At 37.7% G+C, this 16,543-nt stretch overlaps 3 protein-coding genes and 2 non-coding genes across 8 annotated transcripts; 2 read left to right on the top strand and 3 right to left on the bottom strand.

The window, feature by feature from the left end:
• Positions 1-209: 209 nt before the first annotated feature.
• Positions 210-8,708, bottom strand: LOC144204440 (glycerol kinase). Of its 4 annotated transcripts, XM_077728456.1 has the most exons (21): positions 8,459-8,708; positions 8,185-8,258; positions 7,218-7,324; positions 6,902-6,979; positions 6,747-6,826; positions 5,640-5,777; positions 5,447-5,556; positions 5,295-5,361; positions 5,146-5,163; positions 4,133-4,168; positions 3,985-4,052; positions 3,300-3,342; positions 3,152-3,232; positions 3,012-3,090; positions 2,843-2,939; positions 2,690-2,774; positions 2,496-2,616; positions 1,430-1,573; positions 1,284-1,370; positions 815-901; positions 210-656 (listed from the first exon to the last, which is right to left on the bottom strand). In XM_077728456.1, the coding sequence occupies exons 1-21, from the start codon at positions 8,642-8,644 to the stop codon at positions 631-633; spliced, it is 1,812 nt and encodes a 603-aa protein (XP_077584582.1). In that variant the 5' UTR covers positions 8,645-8,708; the 3' UTR covers positions 210-630. The 4 variants fall into 4 exon arrangements, with proteins under 4 accessions (XP_077584582.1, XP_077584590.1, XP_077584575.1 ...); XM_077728464.1 differs by lacking the exon at positions 5,146-5,163 and having other exon boundaries at positions 8,459-8,707; XM_077728449.1 differs by lacking the exon at positions 5,146-5,163 and having other exon boundaries at positions 210-735; positions 6,747-6,979.
• A 306-nt stretch (positions 8,709-9,014) lies between these two features.
• trnae-uuc (transfer RNA glutamic acid (anticodon UUC)) lies at positions 9,015-9,086 on the bottom strand. Its single transcript has one exon. It is a non-coding gene; the product is annotated as a tRNA-Glu (tRNA).
• Positions 9,087-9,260: 174 nt separating this feature from the next.
• wbp4 (WW domain binding protein 4) lies at positions 9,261-12,046 on the top strand. The gene is made up of 9 exons (XM_077728765.1): positions 9,261-9,385; positions 9,531-9,603; positions 9,680-9,742; positions 9,832-10,147; positions 10,686-10,756; positions 10,969-11,044; positions 11,126-11,295; positions 11,370-11,578; positions 11,651-12,046. Coding segments are annotated over exons 1-9 (1,179 nt in total). The 5' UTR covers positions 9,261-9,383; the 3' UTR covers positions 11,850-12,046.
• Positions 11,981-16,130, bottom strand: mtrf1 (mitochondrial translational release factor 1). The gene is made up of 9 exons (XM_077728752.1): positions 15,608-16,130; positions 15,139-15,236; positions 14,988-15,069; positions 14,396-14,503; positions 14,150-14,322; positions 13,963-14,080; positions 13,211-13,347; positions 12,813-12,911; positions 11,981-12,732 (listed from the first exon to the last, which is right to left on the bottom strand). The coding sequence occupies exons 1-9, from the start codon at positions 16,014-16,016 to the stop codon at positions 12,583-12,585; spliced, it is 1,374 nt and encodes a 457-aa protein (XP_077584878.1). The 5' UTR covers positions 16,017-16,130; the 3' UTR covers positions 11,981-12,582.
• trnar-ucg (transfer RNA arginine (anticodon UCG)) lies at positions 13,686-13,758 on the top strand. Its single transcript has one exon. It is a non-coding gene; the product is annotated as a tRNA-Arg (tRNA).
• Positions 16,131-16,543: the final 413 nt, after the last annotated feature.

The following is a 16,543-nucleotide window of genomic DNA, read 5'->3' as shown; positions in this document are numbered from 1 at the left end:
AGACACGAAGAAAGGTAATTAATTCATTTTAATTTAATGAGAAATGGCCAAATGATGTCAAGACTTGGTCTGAATGAAAACATGAAAAACATACAGACGTTGATATATTTATATACACATTTTTTTCATGGTTTAACAGATGAGAAAAATGTTTGTTTGTTTTAACCTTTTACACAATGCTTCCCATTTGGTAAATACACACCAAAACAATATATTGACCTACATTTATTTTGCAAGTGTTTTTTATTTGACACATCAAAGCAACATAATTCATAGTCTATAAGTACCTTAATTGTAACCTTTAAAGAAAATGTGTATGAGGGGATTCCACATAAAAATATATTTTTAGATTGTTTTTTTCTCCTTATAGAAATATTAAACATAGCACCCACACAAATAAAAGACCATTTAAAGTGCACTATAAAGTACTTTGGGGTAAACTGGCATCTTGGAGATTTAGGGACAAATAAGCATAATGCATTTGTACTGTACAAAAACTCTGAAAGATCACAACAAACTGGCAGTAAGTAAATTGTGAGGAAAAAAAAATACAAAAAAGCGGTACATAGACTTGCTGTAGTTCATGTCCAATAGGAGGAGGAGGGGCAAAAAGTCACATTAAATACCAAATCAAACAACTCCTTCTTCCAGGATGACTTTTGGGTAGGAAGAAACATTTTAAATCAACAGTAGTAGATCTCCGTCGTTGCTGGGCACCAATACACTAGTTGTGACCTTAATGTGACAGAATGAAAGTTTCAATGTGTAATTAAAAGATTTTGGTGCTCTTGTGATTAGGAAAGCGGAAACCAACCTGCAATGTAATTGGCTCCAATCAGCATCAGCATGCTGCTCATGATGTAGAATCCCAGTGGGGCACTACTGAAAATACTGCTTTCACCTGAACGAAGAATAACAACCCTTTATTTCATAGAAAGGGGTTTCTTATTACAGTGTTCCCCCGCTACTTCGCAGTTCAGCTATCGCGGACTCAGAGCTTCGCAGATTTTTTGGGGAAAAAAAAAATACAAATATTACATTGAAACAACATATTTTACAGGGTTTTTTTTGTTATAACATGAATTTCACTCTCTCTACCCGTATTCTATATGGTGTACTGTATATAGGGGGGTAAAAAAAATGGAATTAAAGTCAAATTAAGCATTTTGGAAGGGGAATCCCTACTTTGCGGAAATGCACTTATCGCGGGTGGTCCCGGTCCCCCATTAACCGCGAAAAGCGAGGGAACACTGTATTTTCTTAATCGGATAAGAGAACACTACCATTTCCATTAGACGGCAGTTCTGTTGTTTCCCAGTTCATAGACTTTTGAACGGCTTTCTTCCAGCGCGCATACCGGAACTCGCTCTCTGCCATGAGGAAAAATATTGCACGACTGACAAAACACAGTGGATCAATTGACATCTACCTTCTGGGTTAATCTGGGGCTCAAACTTCTCCGACGTCACTTCACTGAGGTCATCTGGATTCAGACTCCACACGCTGACACCCTCAGCTGCACCAGCGGCCATCGCCGCACCCAGAGCGGTGGTCTCTGGCATGGATGGTTTCACTGAGGAAAATAAGGAAATGGGATTATTCTCCACCTATGGAAAATACGCAGCATACTGTAATTTCTGGACTATAAATTGCACTTTTATTCATAGTCGGTCTGGACTTGTTTTTCGTTCTGTCTCTGACCATGACAGCCTGGTACGTATGTTGTTGTTGTTTTTTTTAGGCTAAAAAGTCTTCCTTCGATTATCGCAACTTCACTTATCGCAAATGTCTTCTGCTATTAATTTTTTGTTTTTTTTACATAAAACATAAAAATGTGAAAAAGCACACTGATATTAATAAGCAGAATCCAATCTTGCTACTAAGACTCTGCACTGAAGAAATTAAAATAATAAATTTAAAAAGTTAGTTATATTAGGGGTGACGCTACTTAGCGATTTTCGATTATCGCACATTATTATTATCCGTGATATTGGAGGGATCACTGTAGATTTATGAAAGTGTTCTGGTAACTGATGCACTTTTAGCCAATTGTTCTCCATTTTATTATTGTGACATTAACACTGTTTGTTCTTGGTTTCTAATAAAAAAAAAAAAAAAAATTACCCAGCCAAAAATGAAACATACTGCAGACTGACTTTTTTTTTTTACCTTGTGATTGTGCATTCTTTTAGCTGGTGCGACTTACAGTCTGAAGAATACGGTAACTATAGAACAACCAATTTAAAAAAAACAACATTTTAATTGTTTGACTCAAGGGTAGGCAAACCGGTCCTTGAGGGCTGGCGTGGCTGCAGGTTTTTGTTGCAATCGAGCCAGCAAAGACACTTTAACTTTAAGATTTCAAATATGCATGACTGAAATTTTAAAGTTTTCTTCAGTGATTGAATTTGATTATTTCTATTCACGTGTTTTTTTCCCACTGATCCTAGAATAACACCTAAATGGGAAATACACGACAGTGACAATAATCTTACCAACAGGGATGCATAGTATGTCTGCTTGTAGTTGCATCAGCAACCTGTTTGATGTCATTCCTCCATCTACTTGCAGCTGAGTGAGCGGGATGCCGCTGTCTTGATTCATGGCGTCCAGGATCTTTAAAAATGCACACAACCAAGTGAACCTCAAAAAAACAGACCTTAGTTTGAACACCCAAGTGAGTTCGCACCTCTCTTGCCTGGAAGCACACTGCCTCCAGAGCAGCGAACGCCAGGTGACTCTTGTTGGTGAACTGCGTCAAGCCGCAAATGACCCTGTCACACAACGGTAGGTCAGTCAAACATGGCCTTCCTGTTGTCATGTGTAGCAAACTTGGTCATACCCTCTCGCACTGGGCTCCCAGTATGGTGCGTAAAGGCCCGAAAAGGCGGGAACAAAATAACAGCCGTATGACGTCCCGACTGATGCAGCCAACTTTTCTGTTTAGAAAAAAGAACATGTGAGGCCCCGGTTTAATAATCAAGGGCCCAATTATTCAGGAGAAGACTAACCGAGCTCATCTGAAGATCCAATAATGCCGAGGTTGTCCTGTAACCAACGAACCACAGCTCCGGCGATGGCCACAGAACCCTGGAAGGAACTTATTATTGCTCTAGTTGGCAAACATAAAATGATATTCTTGGTACTGTACCTCTAGGGCATAGCAAGCGGGTTTGTCTCGCCCCAGTTTGTAGGCCACGGTGGTGAGAAGCCCATGCTCGGACATTACCGGCTGTAAAGGAGAATGGAAATGAATCTTTGGTGGAAACTAACCCCCACACTTTTGAAGGTCAGCAAACCTTTGGTCCAGTGTTGCGCAGCAAAAAGCAGCCTGTCCCATAACTGCAATAGAGAAAATGATTTTCAGAGGGTATAGCGCAGGGGTGTGAAACATACGGCCCGCGGGCTAGATCCGGCCCGTCTGGTGGTTTGATACGGCCCGGGAAGAAAGCTGCATTGTATAAAAAAAATCTGAATTTTCTTTAAAATTTGAAGTTCTTGTATTATCCGCTAGGGGCGAAGTGTTTTAGTACACTGGTAAAACAGGGTACACTGTGTTTTTAAGTTCCACAAGGCTGGTACTAAATGTTTTTGGAACATTGTTACTATTTCTGTGATCAGTTTTATGTACAACACACTTAAATATATGTTTAACTGTGTAAAAGTGTTGTTTTCAAATTGCACATACTTTATTTATGTTCTTATGTTATTCTCTTGTTCATAATATATTGTTCATAATGTAAAAGGAAATTTCTGTTAATAAACATTTTGATAATTTACTCATTCTTTGCACTAATTATTAGTATTAGTTACTAATACAAAAGAAAAAAGTGGGCTCATTGTTAGTTCTCTGTCATTTTGCAATGAGTTTACTGGTCCGTCCCGCTTGATCTCAAATCAAGCTGTATTCGGCCCGCGGACCAAAGGGAGTTTGACCCCCCTAGTATAGCGCCTTAACAATACCAAAAATACCCCCTGACTTACGTGTTTTTAGCTTGCCCGTCCTGGAAGCACATTTGTCCGACTAATGCTGCCGACTGATCCCCAAGACACTGGATTTTGAGGAAATGCATGAGCATCAGATTTGGAGCAACAGTTGCCATAATACTGTAATATTAATAAGTATACTCACCCCTGAAATTGGAATACCGGAAAGTGCTCCTGATTTCTGCCAAATGATTACAAATGCATTTAGTGTGCCATAATGTATTTACTGTAACATTCAAAACACGCATGTATTGGTCTATAGCTGAATTGCTAATACTTTTTTGAAAACTACAGTATTACACAACACCGTCTTGCCCAAATTCTATTTCCGTAAACATTATTTGACCACATGAAACCAAATAACTGCAAAACTAAATGAGTTAACCTCACTATAAGGTGCCTTTGTTGAGTTCAAAAGAGTGACTCCGTCACCATGAAAATTATTTTTGGGCTTTCTTCTGGCTTTGTTCATCATGTGCTTATTAAAAGCTAACATTGGGAACAAAAAGACTAGCAAGTGTCTGCAAATGCCCTATTTTCATTGTCTACTTGCAGTTATTTATGTTTATGTGGGGAAATTGAACAACACATTTGAAAAGGACGTTCAAAGACAATTTCCTGGAGAAATTGGGAAAATTGCTGAGGCACCTTCTAGTTAGTATATTAAAACAGTCAAGGCATTATGGATCACGCTTACTCCAAATTCAAGTTTCAAATTTTAAAAAAAAAGCCTCTACTCTTGGAAAAATATTCACCCATGGTCCCCCAAATGAGCAAAAATATAACATGAGGAAAAATAAGAATAATCAATGTCTTCACTCCTTTTTACGAGTTCGTGGCTCAAGTGTGTAGAAGGAGTGAAGAAATTTCTGTACTTTAATACGGCCATTTCAGCAGAAAATATGGAGCCAAATCACATGAAAAGTAGCCCATTTCCAAATGACGACACGCCAACTGGAGTTGCCACCATATATTTGCTTGCCTTGATTTGAAATGACATGATTTAAGATGGCAATTGGCAAATTTATAAAGAACTAGCCTGTGACATAAATTGGAAGTGGGCTTGTCAATAAATACTTAGCCAACCACAGAGAAAAAAAGCAGGGTGGGATATTTTAGCATGATAGGAAAAATGGCAATATACAAGGACTTACTTACCCTGCTAGAACATATTTTCTAACCATGAGAGAGAGGAGACAATGACACACAAAATAATGCCTAAAAGAATTCCTGAATGTCCATGCACACACAAAAACTTTGGTTATTTTTTAAGATGATTAGCAGGAAAACTTGTTAAGATGGCTCACCATGAGGCCGTAAATTTCTGAAGAACTTCTCACTCGGGGCAGAATCTCCATGGGAATCCCAAAATATCTGATTAAAGAAAAAAAAACAAATAGTAATGAAATTTTATGAAAAATGATAGAGTAGGCACGCATATGTTTAGTAAATGTCATACTTGCAGAGCTCTGGGTCCCAGTCCATAGTGTGAATGTTGAACAACATAGTTCGACTGGCATTAGTCACATCTGTGCAGTGGACTCCTCCAGATTTCCCCCCGGTTAAACACTGCGAGATATTTTCACCTAGTCTTGAACTATTTCTTTTTTTTTTGGCCGCAAAATAAAGCCGTGCAGCAGCAAACATCTCACCCAAATAAGCCAGGAGTCCACGGTACCGAACATGGCTCGGTGAGAAACGACGGCCTTGTGAACTTCGTCTACGTTGTCCATCATCCAGCGAAGTTTCACTGCACTGAAGTAAGTGCTGATTGGAAGTCCTGTTTTGTGCTAGATTGAAAGAAAAAAAGAAGAAAAACATGCTATATGAACAATGGGTAACTCAACTTATTGTATCATCAATATTGAGTCATTCATTTAAGTGCTGGGTGATTTGGAGAAAAAAAATCAAATTTACAACATTGGCCATTATATATAATAACGCAAGGCATTTTTTTAAGGGTAGCAAAACAATTATTAGCAAATAAATTGTCTTTTTTTGTGCCTGTTCGCCACCACATTTTTTTTTCAAATTGCATTAACTGTTTTTTGTTTTGTCTGCACCATATGTTGGTGGTAGGAGATAAATCATTTTTGCTGGTACACACACCTAGTGGGTATTCTGTATCATTGATTTAGGAAATGTTAGCGCTATTGAGTCGCAATAGTATCTTTTTTAATGTAAAATAATATTAGAATGGACAACAGCCTCAGTTCTGGGACTGAGGGTTCGATCCAAGGTGTGGATTGTGCATGTTCTGCTTAGATTTGCGTTTTTTTTTTTTCAGGTCGTCTGGTTTCCTCCCACATCCCAAAAAAATGCATGGTAGGCTGGTTAAATACTCTAAATTGGCCCTAGATTTGAGTGTGAGTGGTTGTCGGTCTCCTTGTACCCTGGGATTGGTTGGCCACCAATTCAAGGCCACAGTTAGCTGGGATAGGCTCCAGCACCCCTGCAACCTTTGTGAGGATAAGCAGTTCAGAGAATGAATGAGTAAATGTAATCTTGCAGTGTTAGATATTAGATGTTAAATGTTAACTAAAATATAAAATGCTGGTAAAATGGGTTTTAGTCTAGTTGGGTTTCTGAGTAAATCAGAATAAAGAAATATTGTTTTGGCTATTAATTGGCCAATAGTAGCAATGATATATTTAGGGGAATTTGATTCAAACATTGGTATTTACATATGCAAAAAGCTGAAGTTGGAATTTCCAAATCAGAGAGATGTAAAACAAGAAAATGTGTTTTTAAGTTTTCACCTTCAAATGATTTTTATTCCTTCCTGGTGTCTTGTTGATCAGGCTTTCTACTGTTGACTGCGTCCGTAGGTCAAGCCATACTGAAAACATGGCCAGATAAGTTTTCTTGCTTTGCCAAGGGCGTGTCGAATACACAGTAATGAAGTCTTTATTACCTATTGCATTGTACAAGGGCGCCCCAGTTTCCTTGTCCCAAACAAGTGTGGTTTCTCTTTGGTTGGTCACTCCAATAGCTTGAAAAACAAACAAACAAAAAAGTTTAACTCATTAACCATTAATGATTGACAGGACTACATGTCCAATCCATGAAATAAATGTATTGGACAGTTAGCGCCGCTAATAGCATTGAAACATGAGCATTCACTGCCAGTCCTCCCACTATAAATGAATTGGACATCTTGTGGTGTCAATGGCAAGCAAGGATTGAACACGTCTTCTGAATGAAAAAGCAAAAGGTTCAACCTAGCATACCTTTAATATTAGAGATATCAATGTTGAGTTGAGTGAGTTTTTCACACGTGCGTTCCATACACTCGTACACAGACTGCAAGATTTCATTTGGGTCCTCCTCCACCCATCTGAGGGACAGAAAGTTCAGATAGTTTGCATTGATCAGGCTAAATCAGGGCTGGTGAACATGTGGCTCTCGAACTGCATGCCGCTCTTGGCCAAAATGAATGTAGTTCTTTGCTTCTTATCTATATTGTATATACTGTGGCTCTTTCCTTCTTTTCACGTTTCTCTTATTTTTATTCTCTCTTAAAGCATACTGAAATTTATCAGGGCCTATTCAAAACAAATAATAAATTACCTACTTTTTTAATTTAGCATCAGATTGATTTTTTTATGCTGCTCCAGAATCCCCGAGTCTCACAGTTTGGAAAAAATTAACCCCAAAATTAACTAATTTGAAAAATTCAGAAAAACAAATAACCTCAAAAATGTATTTGTTTGAAAAACGACGAAAAAATAGTTTGAAAAAAACAAAGCCAAAAAATGTATTAATCTGAAAAATGAAAAAGAAATCTAAAAACAACCCCAGAAAATTTATGAATTTGAAAAATGTTGGTTTCAATACATAATTAATTAAATCACAACCCCAAAAAATAATTAATTTGAAAAACGAAGAAACAATTAATTTAAAAAAGAGAAAATAATAATTCAAAAAACAACCCCAGAAACTTAATTTGAAAAACGTAGGTTTCAAAATATAATTCATTCAAAAACAAACCCAAAAAGAAACAAAGAAAAAAACTAACTTAAATTACAATCTCAGAAAATTAAATTGAGAAAGAGTTTTCCAAAAATAATTAATTAAAAAAAAAAACCCAAAAATTCATTAATTTGCTCAGGCTTTTTGCTTTTATTTTTAAGGTATGCAATAAGCTTCCGTAGTTCGCCAACCCAGTTCTAAATTATTTTTAAAAAACGCACTCACCCTTCTTTGGGGAAACTCTGTTTGATTTCCACCTGATGATGGCTGAGGAGTTCTGCTGTTTTTGAATTGAACACCTACCAAAAAAATAAATACATAGATAGAAATATAAAAACATACATCAGAGTCAATGTGAAGTGAAAGAATCATGCTGATGATATTTTCCTTTGGAATTGCTGTGTGCAGTGTGAATAAACATGTAAGTATTTGCACGATATTTTCAAGACGGCCGAAGTAGCGAGCCGTGGGTGACCCACGGGTGTCCCCTTCGTCTTACCAGGAACCGTGTGGAGCTGGTGCCCTGGTCGATTGCGGCAACCAGGGGTCCGATCATGACGCCGTGTGACGAGCCTGCCATGGCGCTGATCATGGGGAGCCCCTCAGCCACACAGCCCCGCAAGCGCTTGGACACGAAACCGGCTGATCTGCAATTACCGGTGGAAGACGCGGCGAGCGTAATCATCAATCGCCCACCTAATGCGGACGCACGTTCTCATAGGCGCGCTATGATGGCGTCACAATCCTGATAGGGCGAGTGGCTTTTCTTTATATAATGCAAACAGACGGTACAAGCTACAAGTTCTAATGTATAACATCTAAACATTCTGGTTTTTGAAATTGAATGCAAAATCCAAGATTTGGAGTCCTTCAATTTTCTGAAAATGAAGGTATATAAATAGAGGGGATAAAAGTCTGGCTAGAGTGGAAAATCAAAGATTTGGAGTCCTTCAATTTTCTGAAAATGAATGCCTAAAAATAAAAGTTAAAAGTCTAGCTAGAGTTTGGTGACGTAATAATGAGAGAAAAATTCAAGGGAGACCAAAAAAGAGTAGTTCCCATACCGGGAGTCGAACCCGGGCCGCCTGGGTGAAAACCAGGAATCCTAACCGCTAGACCATATGGGAAGTTGTAGGAGACCGCCTGATTGATTGTATTTATACAAAAATACACAGACACTACATCGATGCGTTATCCATAAAATTTGTATCTATAATTTTGATATATAATTTATAGATGTTTTTGTTTAGTTCAGGTTTGTACATATTACCTACAGCGCTTTGACATATTCATGAGCATGTTATCACGTCGTGACGTCATCACTAATGGCCATAGTTTTTTTTCTTCTGAAAACTGCTTAACCAGACTGTATCCATATCGTTCTTCATAAATTGGTGCCTTGCATCCACACTCTAATAGTTTAAATGTAAGTATACACGCTCAGATTATCGACATTTGTGGTTAAAATCACCTTCCGCTTCGTTTTGTCAGAATAGTCTACAATACTGTGGTTAGCTTTAAGTAAAGCTACAACATTTACTATACACTAAGAAGGTTCCTATTCTTTACAGGGCTGACTACTGGAAGTCACAACCGAGAAAATTCTGCCAATACTGCAAGTGTTGGATTGCGGACAATAAACCCGTAAGTCTGTGATATTTTATTTGTGAACAGCGTTCATGTGATACTCATAGTTCTCTGTGTATATTTTGCATTGTAGAGCATTGATTTCCATGAAAGAGGCAAAAATCACAAAGACAATGTGGCAGCCAAAATTGCAGAGGTACGTCTTTCTTTTTAAATCTTCTTACATTTAGATTTTTAAAATTTTGGTTCTCACGCTCATGAGCTGCCATTTGTATCTCCCTGCAGATCAAAAAGAAGAGTGTCCAAAAAGCAAAACAGGAGAACCGCATGTCAAAACAGTTTGCACAAATGGAGGAAGCTGCACTCAAGGCATACGAGGAAGACCTGAAGAGGCTTGAAATTGAAGCGGCTCAATCTGTCCCAAGCCCAGCATTGCCAAAACCTAAACCTCCACCGATTATACTCTGTGAGCCGCCACCACATAAAAATTTTCAAAAGAAAACACAAAAGACAAAAAAGCCACCGGTGGAGCAAACACAGATCTGGGTTGAATCATGGACAAATGATGGACACATGTACTATTACAATACAGTAACTGGAGGTGAGAATAATGCCATGTTTTATTTTTGTGTCCTATCACCGGAATTTAAAGGGACAGGCAACACTTTTGACGTATGCATCCCATCGGGAAGAATCTTAGCTAAGGTTACTAAATTGAAAAAAACACCTGATTTCGTTTTTCGGGTGTGTAATACTGGAGGAAAAGCATAAATATGGCCACCAGACTTGGGGGCAGACATTTGATCAAATCCAGTACTATTTTAGCCAATCAATTGTGGGTATCCCACCCTTCCCTAAATTAGTGAATGTGCATGAGTTTAGGTTATGACACTATTTGGCATTGTTTGTAAATAATACTAAAATTAGTTTGGACATTATTTTCTCCATTTTTATATTTTTATAAAGTTTTAGATTTTCATACTTGATTTTGAATTTGATCAACTTTCTTCCATGGAGTCACTATTTTGGTTTATTGAACATGGTTTATTGAATGATATATGGCCAGATTATAGAATTGTTGGTTGTATCATTAAAATATCTTTGAGATTCACCAACTTGCTTTTATTTTTTTCTCACAGAGTCCCAGTGGGAGAAACCTCCAGGATTTCTTGGTCTCTCAGACTTTATTCAGACAAAACTACAGGAAAAGGTTTTTCATATTTTTGCTTCAATGTGAATATTTGTAAGTGTTGTAACTTGACGCGGATGCTAAAGACATTTATATTAAAAACGGCCATGTACGCCAACATTCATCATGACTTTTTTTCATGGCACATTAAAAATGGATTGATCGGGTGTCTTTTGCAATCAGTGTCAACCAAGAAGTGAAGTTGATTTAGTAATGTTTTTCTCTTTTTCCAGGGCGCTTCAATCAATTATTGGGTGCAAGCCGTTAGCCCTGAAGGATATACTTATTGGTACCATTCAGAAACCGGAGGTTTGTTTTTATAATATATACTTTAACTTAATCCATTCTGCTGTTCTAGCCATCTTTTAATTCCAATGTATCACCTCTCAGAATCCAGATGGGAAAGCCCAATTGACCTATCTACCATAGAAACCCCTGAATCCAATTTAGCATCTGGCAGTGAGAAAGCGCTGGAGGAGTCAGAAAAGAGTTCTAAGGAGGTCGAATTGAATGCAAAAGTTGCTGAGCACCCGCCCACTGACCCAGAAAATGCCTCAAAGGTAAGAACAGTTGATTTGGATACATCATTTCACCTCGTTCTTTAGTCAAACTTCTTTTTTTGGGACTATTTCAGAAAAGGGAAGCAGAGGAGACTTCAGGAACGCCTGAGGATGATCAAAAAAATATGTCTCAAGAGGATGTCAAGGAGAAAAAACAAAAGGTCTTAGATATGAAAAAAAAAGGTAAAAAGGAAAAAACAGAAGCGGTTCCAAAAGCTAAGAGGCCAAAATTGCTGAACCCATATGGGGCCTGGGAACAGATTGTGGAGGAAAAAGATCCATAGTACGTGTAGCCGTTCTTTAGCATCTGCTAAATATAATTATTTTCAGTAACTCATTTTGTCTCTGTCTCCAGCGCCGATGTTGACTTACAGTTGCCCATAGTACCGGTGGAAGAAGTTATGCCAAATGAGCTACCGCCGGAACCAAAACCCAAGTTCAAGGAGCGCATCATCACCTCACTCGGAGTGGAAGGCGGCTCCACGTCATTCAAGAAAAGCAAGACGCAAAATGGCAAATCTCGGAGTTTTAGACAGAGAGACGATGATGACTAGTCACATTTTTGGTTTTAAGTTTCTGGAGGAATTTCAATTTTCAGTTTATATCTAAACTTTATTTTTTTCTCTTGCCGTTGAACATATGCAGGAGGTTAATGATCAAGTGATTGTACAGAATGGTATAAAAATGACAATTTTCATATTAGTGTGGGGAAAAAATGAAACAAATAAAAACATTTTTTGCACAAACTTTATTTAATATTTACCAATATTGTTTTATTTTTGTATTTTGCGTTAGGAAATGATAGAAGAATGATTTATGTACATTAAATTGCAAAGCAGCGTGGGAAGGCTTCCATAAAAGCCGATAAAATCCTGTGAATTGTCGAGTTTGGAGGGAATTCTGGGTCACTCGCTACGTATTTTAATTCCATTCTGGGTTTCTTCCTCTTGGTTTTTAGTCGTAAACGGATGATTTGATGGTATTTTTCAGTATGTTGTTGATTGCAATTATAATTGCCACCATGATATTTTTTAAAGGCAACAAAAAAATTTTTGTGGGTTTTTATCAGTGAAAAGATGAGAAATTTCAATGCATTTTATAATTGGAGACAAATTAGAATTAACAACAATTTGGGCCTGATTACATTACTGTGGTGTTTTTAACATTACAGAATTGGAATGGTGACAATTTTTCAACAGCAATAAAGTAATAGCATGGGTTGCTTTGTCATTGTCAAAGCATTCCCACAGTTGCATTCAAAACAATTTATAGATGTGAATATAAATCCTACATGTGAAATGTATTATCCATTGTTTGTGATAAGGGCAGAGTGCTTTTCCTTTTGTTCTCCACCAAGTCCAAAAGAGCCTGCCTTTCTGTTTGCTCAAGTATAGCAGTGATGAGATCATCGAGAGCCTCCCCTCCTCGCATGAACTCCTGATGTGGATTGGAATATTCATACATGTGACAAATGTCAGACACGGAGTCACATCCATAGTGCTGTTTCGAAATCAAACCTTGATATCTCTGCCAATGTAGCCAATCCGGTGATCTGTGATACGATCTTGGCTGAAATTGTAGGTGCGAATCCTGTCTGACTGTGAACGTGTTCCCACCTGATGTGACACAATTTTCCGTGAATGGACACAATAGCTGCGTGTGAATTAAGATTTAAACTTTCCATTAGAAGAAGTTCTATTTAGCTCAATATTCACGTTTTGTTCTTTAACAATATAAGTGATTGCCAAATATTAACAGATAATTGGGTCCTACTTCCAAATAAATGTACATTTTCTTATAGCAATACTAGTACCATACATTTTCAATGATCTTCATCTTAATGGAAATTTCTGGACTTTTCACACATTTGCTACACGATGTGTTTTTTAATAAATACGAAAATAATAAAAATTACCTGTTGCTTACGCGCTAAAGTCTTCTGCTCAGTCACTTTACCCATCATGGTCTGGTACAATCGGGCTTTTAGCATGCGCATAGCGGTTTCTCTGTTCTGTAGTTGAGAGCGAGTCTGTTGACATTCAGCTGTAATACCTGTAAAATGGCAGAAAATAAGTGTCTAGAGCACAAGTGTCAAACTCACAGCCCCGATTGAAATGAAACAATAAAAACAAAAACAAAAAAAACAATTAATGAACAGAATATGTACTATATTCATCCCTTTTGTTTTTCTTTATTAAAATGTATACATGTATTATCACTATAAACATTTAAATACATTGGGAATTAACAATAATTAACAACAAAAACTAAATAAATACCAATTAATGAACAGAAGGTGTTATTTTCATCCCTTTTATTTTTTTATTAAAAATAATAAATGTATTATGATCATCATTATTTTGTTTGATTAAGCTGGAGAGAAAATAAGTGGCCACGTGGCCTAATGGATAAGGCGTCTGACTTCGGATCAGAAGATTGAGGGTTCGAGTCCCTTCGTGGTCAATACACCAATTTTGTTATACACAGCTGTATATAATAACAATACAGGTTTTTGATTTTGATTGAAAAGACAAGTATATACAAATATGATATATATTTATATTTTTAAAATATAAAATATTTGACCTTTAGGGTAACAGTATAGTTCTCAGGTCATTTGATGATGTATTAGGAGTTGCTGATGAGTCAACTGATGAAATGGTATACCTGAGGGAAGGTGAACAATCCGCACTGCGCTGTCGGTCGTGTTCACACTTTGACCGCCAGCACCTCGAGATCGGAATGTGTCAACACGCACCTCTTTCGGGTTGATGGTGACATCCACCTACAGCAAAGAAATAAAGCCACATCAATGTCATCGTGTTATTGATATTAAGGAGTGTTGACATGTTACCTCAACAGGCTGAGGTAGGACAATCACAGTCATAGTTCCAGTGTGAATCCGCTGCATCCGGGAGGAAAGGCCCACCTGGGGAATCCTCTGAACCCGATGTGTCCCCCCCTCATGCTTCAAATGTCTGTGCACATCTTCACCGGCTATCCGCACGGCTGCGTGATGCAAACCACCTGAGAAAAACATGAGCAAAAAGTTCAAGGCTCAAATGTATCACATCTTTAATAAATAGCACAATGAACATACCATATTCTGCGGGACTGTAGTTCAACGTCTCAAAATCCCAGTTCTTGTAAGCGGCAAAACCCTGATACATGTCATACATTTCTCTGGTGAATTGCTGGCATATATCACCTAAAAAAAATACAGAATTGAACTAAAGCCATCATTACTATAACTTATAAAATAAATTGCGATAATCAAGTTACAAGAGAATTTTTTAAATGTTTCACGACTTTCACGTTGTAACTTGGGTTCATCTCTTAACATTACAGTACACATTTCAACACTAGAGTTGAATAGCTAAATGAACAATAAGCATCCAATCAATCACCAAGCGATTCATCTTTTAAACCAAGATAAGACCCTTGCAGATTGGCATGACTCGGCACATTGTGTCCTTTGTCATTTGGCTCCTGCTTTAAAAATGGTAATATTTTCAAAAGGTATTAACACATTGAAAAGATGGGAATTTGCCATCAAACCCTGACATCAGGGCCAATTCAGTTCCTTATAAAAGGTCATACAAAGTGCATTCAAGTGTTTTCCCAAATATCTTTTATAAATAGCCTGAAAGTGTTTAATATAGTTAATACGTGCTTAAGAAAAACTCACAAACCTCCCGTCGTTCGTCCTGAAACAACTTCCAGTAAAACGTGACTCGAGTCCAGAGGATCCGTCGGCATGAGAGCTTTGATTAACTAGATGGAACAAGAGAGATGCTCAACCACTGACTATTTTGCAAGACTTTTCAAGACTTGCATGCTCACCTCTTTTTTTAAGCTTGAAATCCTTTCAAAGATTAGAGCTTCCTCTTCTTTCAGCAACTGGGCAAATTGCTCTGCTTCTTCCTTGGAACCAGCCGGGGCTAGAATCATATCATTATGATAATTAATCCACGTATGTTTGTTTTCACAAAGTCAATGACAAATAAGGGGACTGATATTAAACATGCAGTATTTGTTTGTAAAATGAAACAGAAGAGGTGGTTCAATTTTGGAGTTCTAATGTCAAAGGTCACAAAAAGTTTGTATAGCTGTTTGGGTTTGTTTTGGTCTCAAGAGTGCTCCCCACTTATTCTATAATTTGAGGGTGTTCAAACTTTTTTTCCTCCAAGACGTATTTTTCAAGGAGTTGACCTTGCATGATGCATGCACACAATTTACATTTTTTATTGGGGTAGAGTTAAACTGAACAGGACACAAAAGGAATCCAAAATAGATTTAGTTTTACACTTACAACGCAAAATCAACTGCACTTCATCAAGTTCTTCCCTCGCCCGTTCTACATTGTGAAAGGCATTTGCCAAAGGTTGAAGGTCAGCGTGCTTCTTGACCATCGCTTTCCTCTCAGCTTCGCTCATGTTGGAACGGTCCAATTTTTGGCCCAAAATTTTGTGATCTTCCACGAGATGCCGAAGATACTTTTGAACGGCATCGTTTTCGTACAAGTCCCCCGCATCACTGTGAAAGAGACACCTGAACGTCCGACGGCATAGTGACACCGCAAAGGAGGCATGTTTTCCCCCAGCGAATCCTGCTAGCGACCTCCACTCTTGCCTTTTTAAAGTGCTGTAAAATAGGAGGGGAAAACCATGCAATAATCTGCGAAAAAACATTTGACGTATTTTCGGACATGAAAACGGCATGCGTCGTTTCAAAATAGAAACAAGGTATTGACAAGGTCCAACATTTTTCAATTGCAAAAGCAACACATGAAGAAACCCGGAAGTGTTTTGCAAATTGCCGACAATGTGACAAAGCATTCTGGGAGTTGTGGTTTCATTGCCGACATATCTCAAACCCCTGCCAATTTACACTAAATCTTTATTCGGCAAAAAGTGCCCTACCAAGTGAAAAAAAAAATCAAATTCTAACGCAGGTGAAGGTACGTGATATTTGAACCGTTTTAAATTGATTTATTTCGCTAATTAACTTCTGATAATTATCTAAAAAACTATTCTTTCAACGCCAGCCGCATTAGCTCACTGTCGTGATTGCCATTTAACAACATTAGATTTTCCTGTTGTCTTTTATTCTCATGCATATGTTTTTCATGTCAAAAAAAGTTTGATTTTATTTGTTATCTCACCTTCAGAAACGCATACGTGTCTTCCCTATGGCTGAAACTCTGCAAAAAGAGCAAGAAGTGCTGAAATCGTTACAGGTTCAACTT

The sequence above is a fragment of the Stigmatopora nigra genome, chromosome 1 (genome assembly GCF_051989575.1).
Source record: "Stigmatopora nigra isolate UIUO_SnigA chromosome 1, RoL_Snig_1.1, whole genome shotgun sequence".
Lineage (NCBI taxonomy): Eukaryota > Metazoa > Chordata > Actinopteri > Syngnathiformes > Syngnathidae > Stigmatopora > Stigmatopora nigra.
The sequence above is the reverse complement of the archived record's forward strand: the minus strand, read 5'-3'. Positions and strand labels throughout refer to the sequence as shown.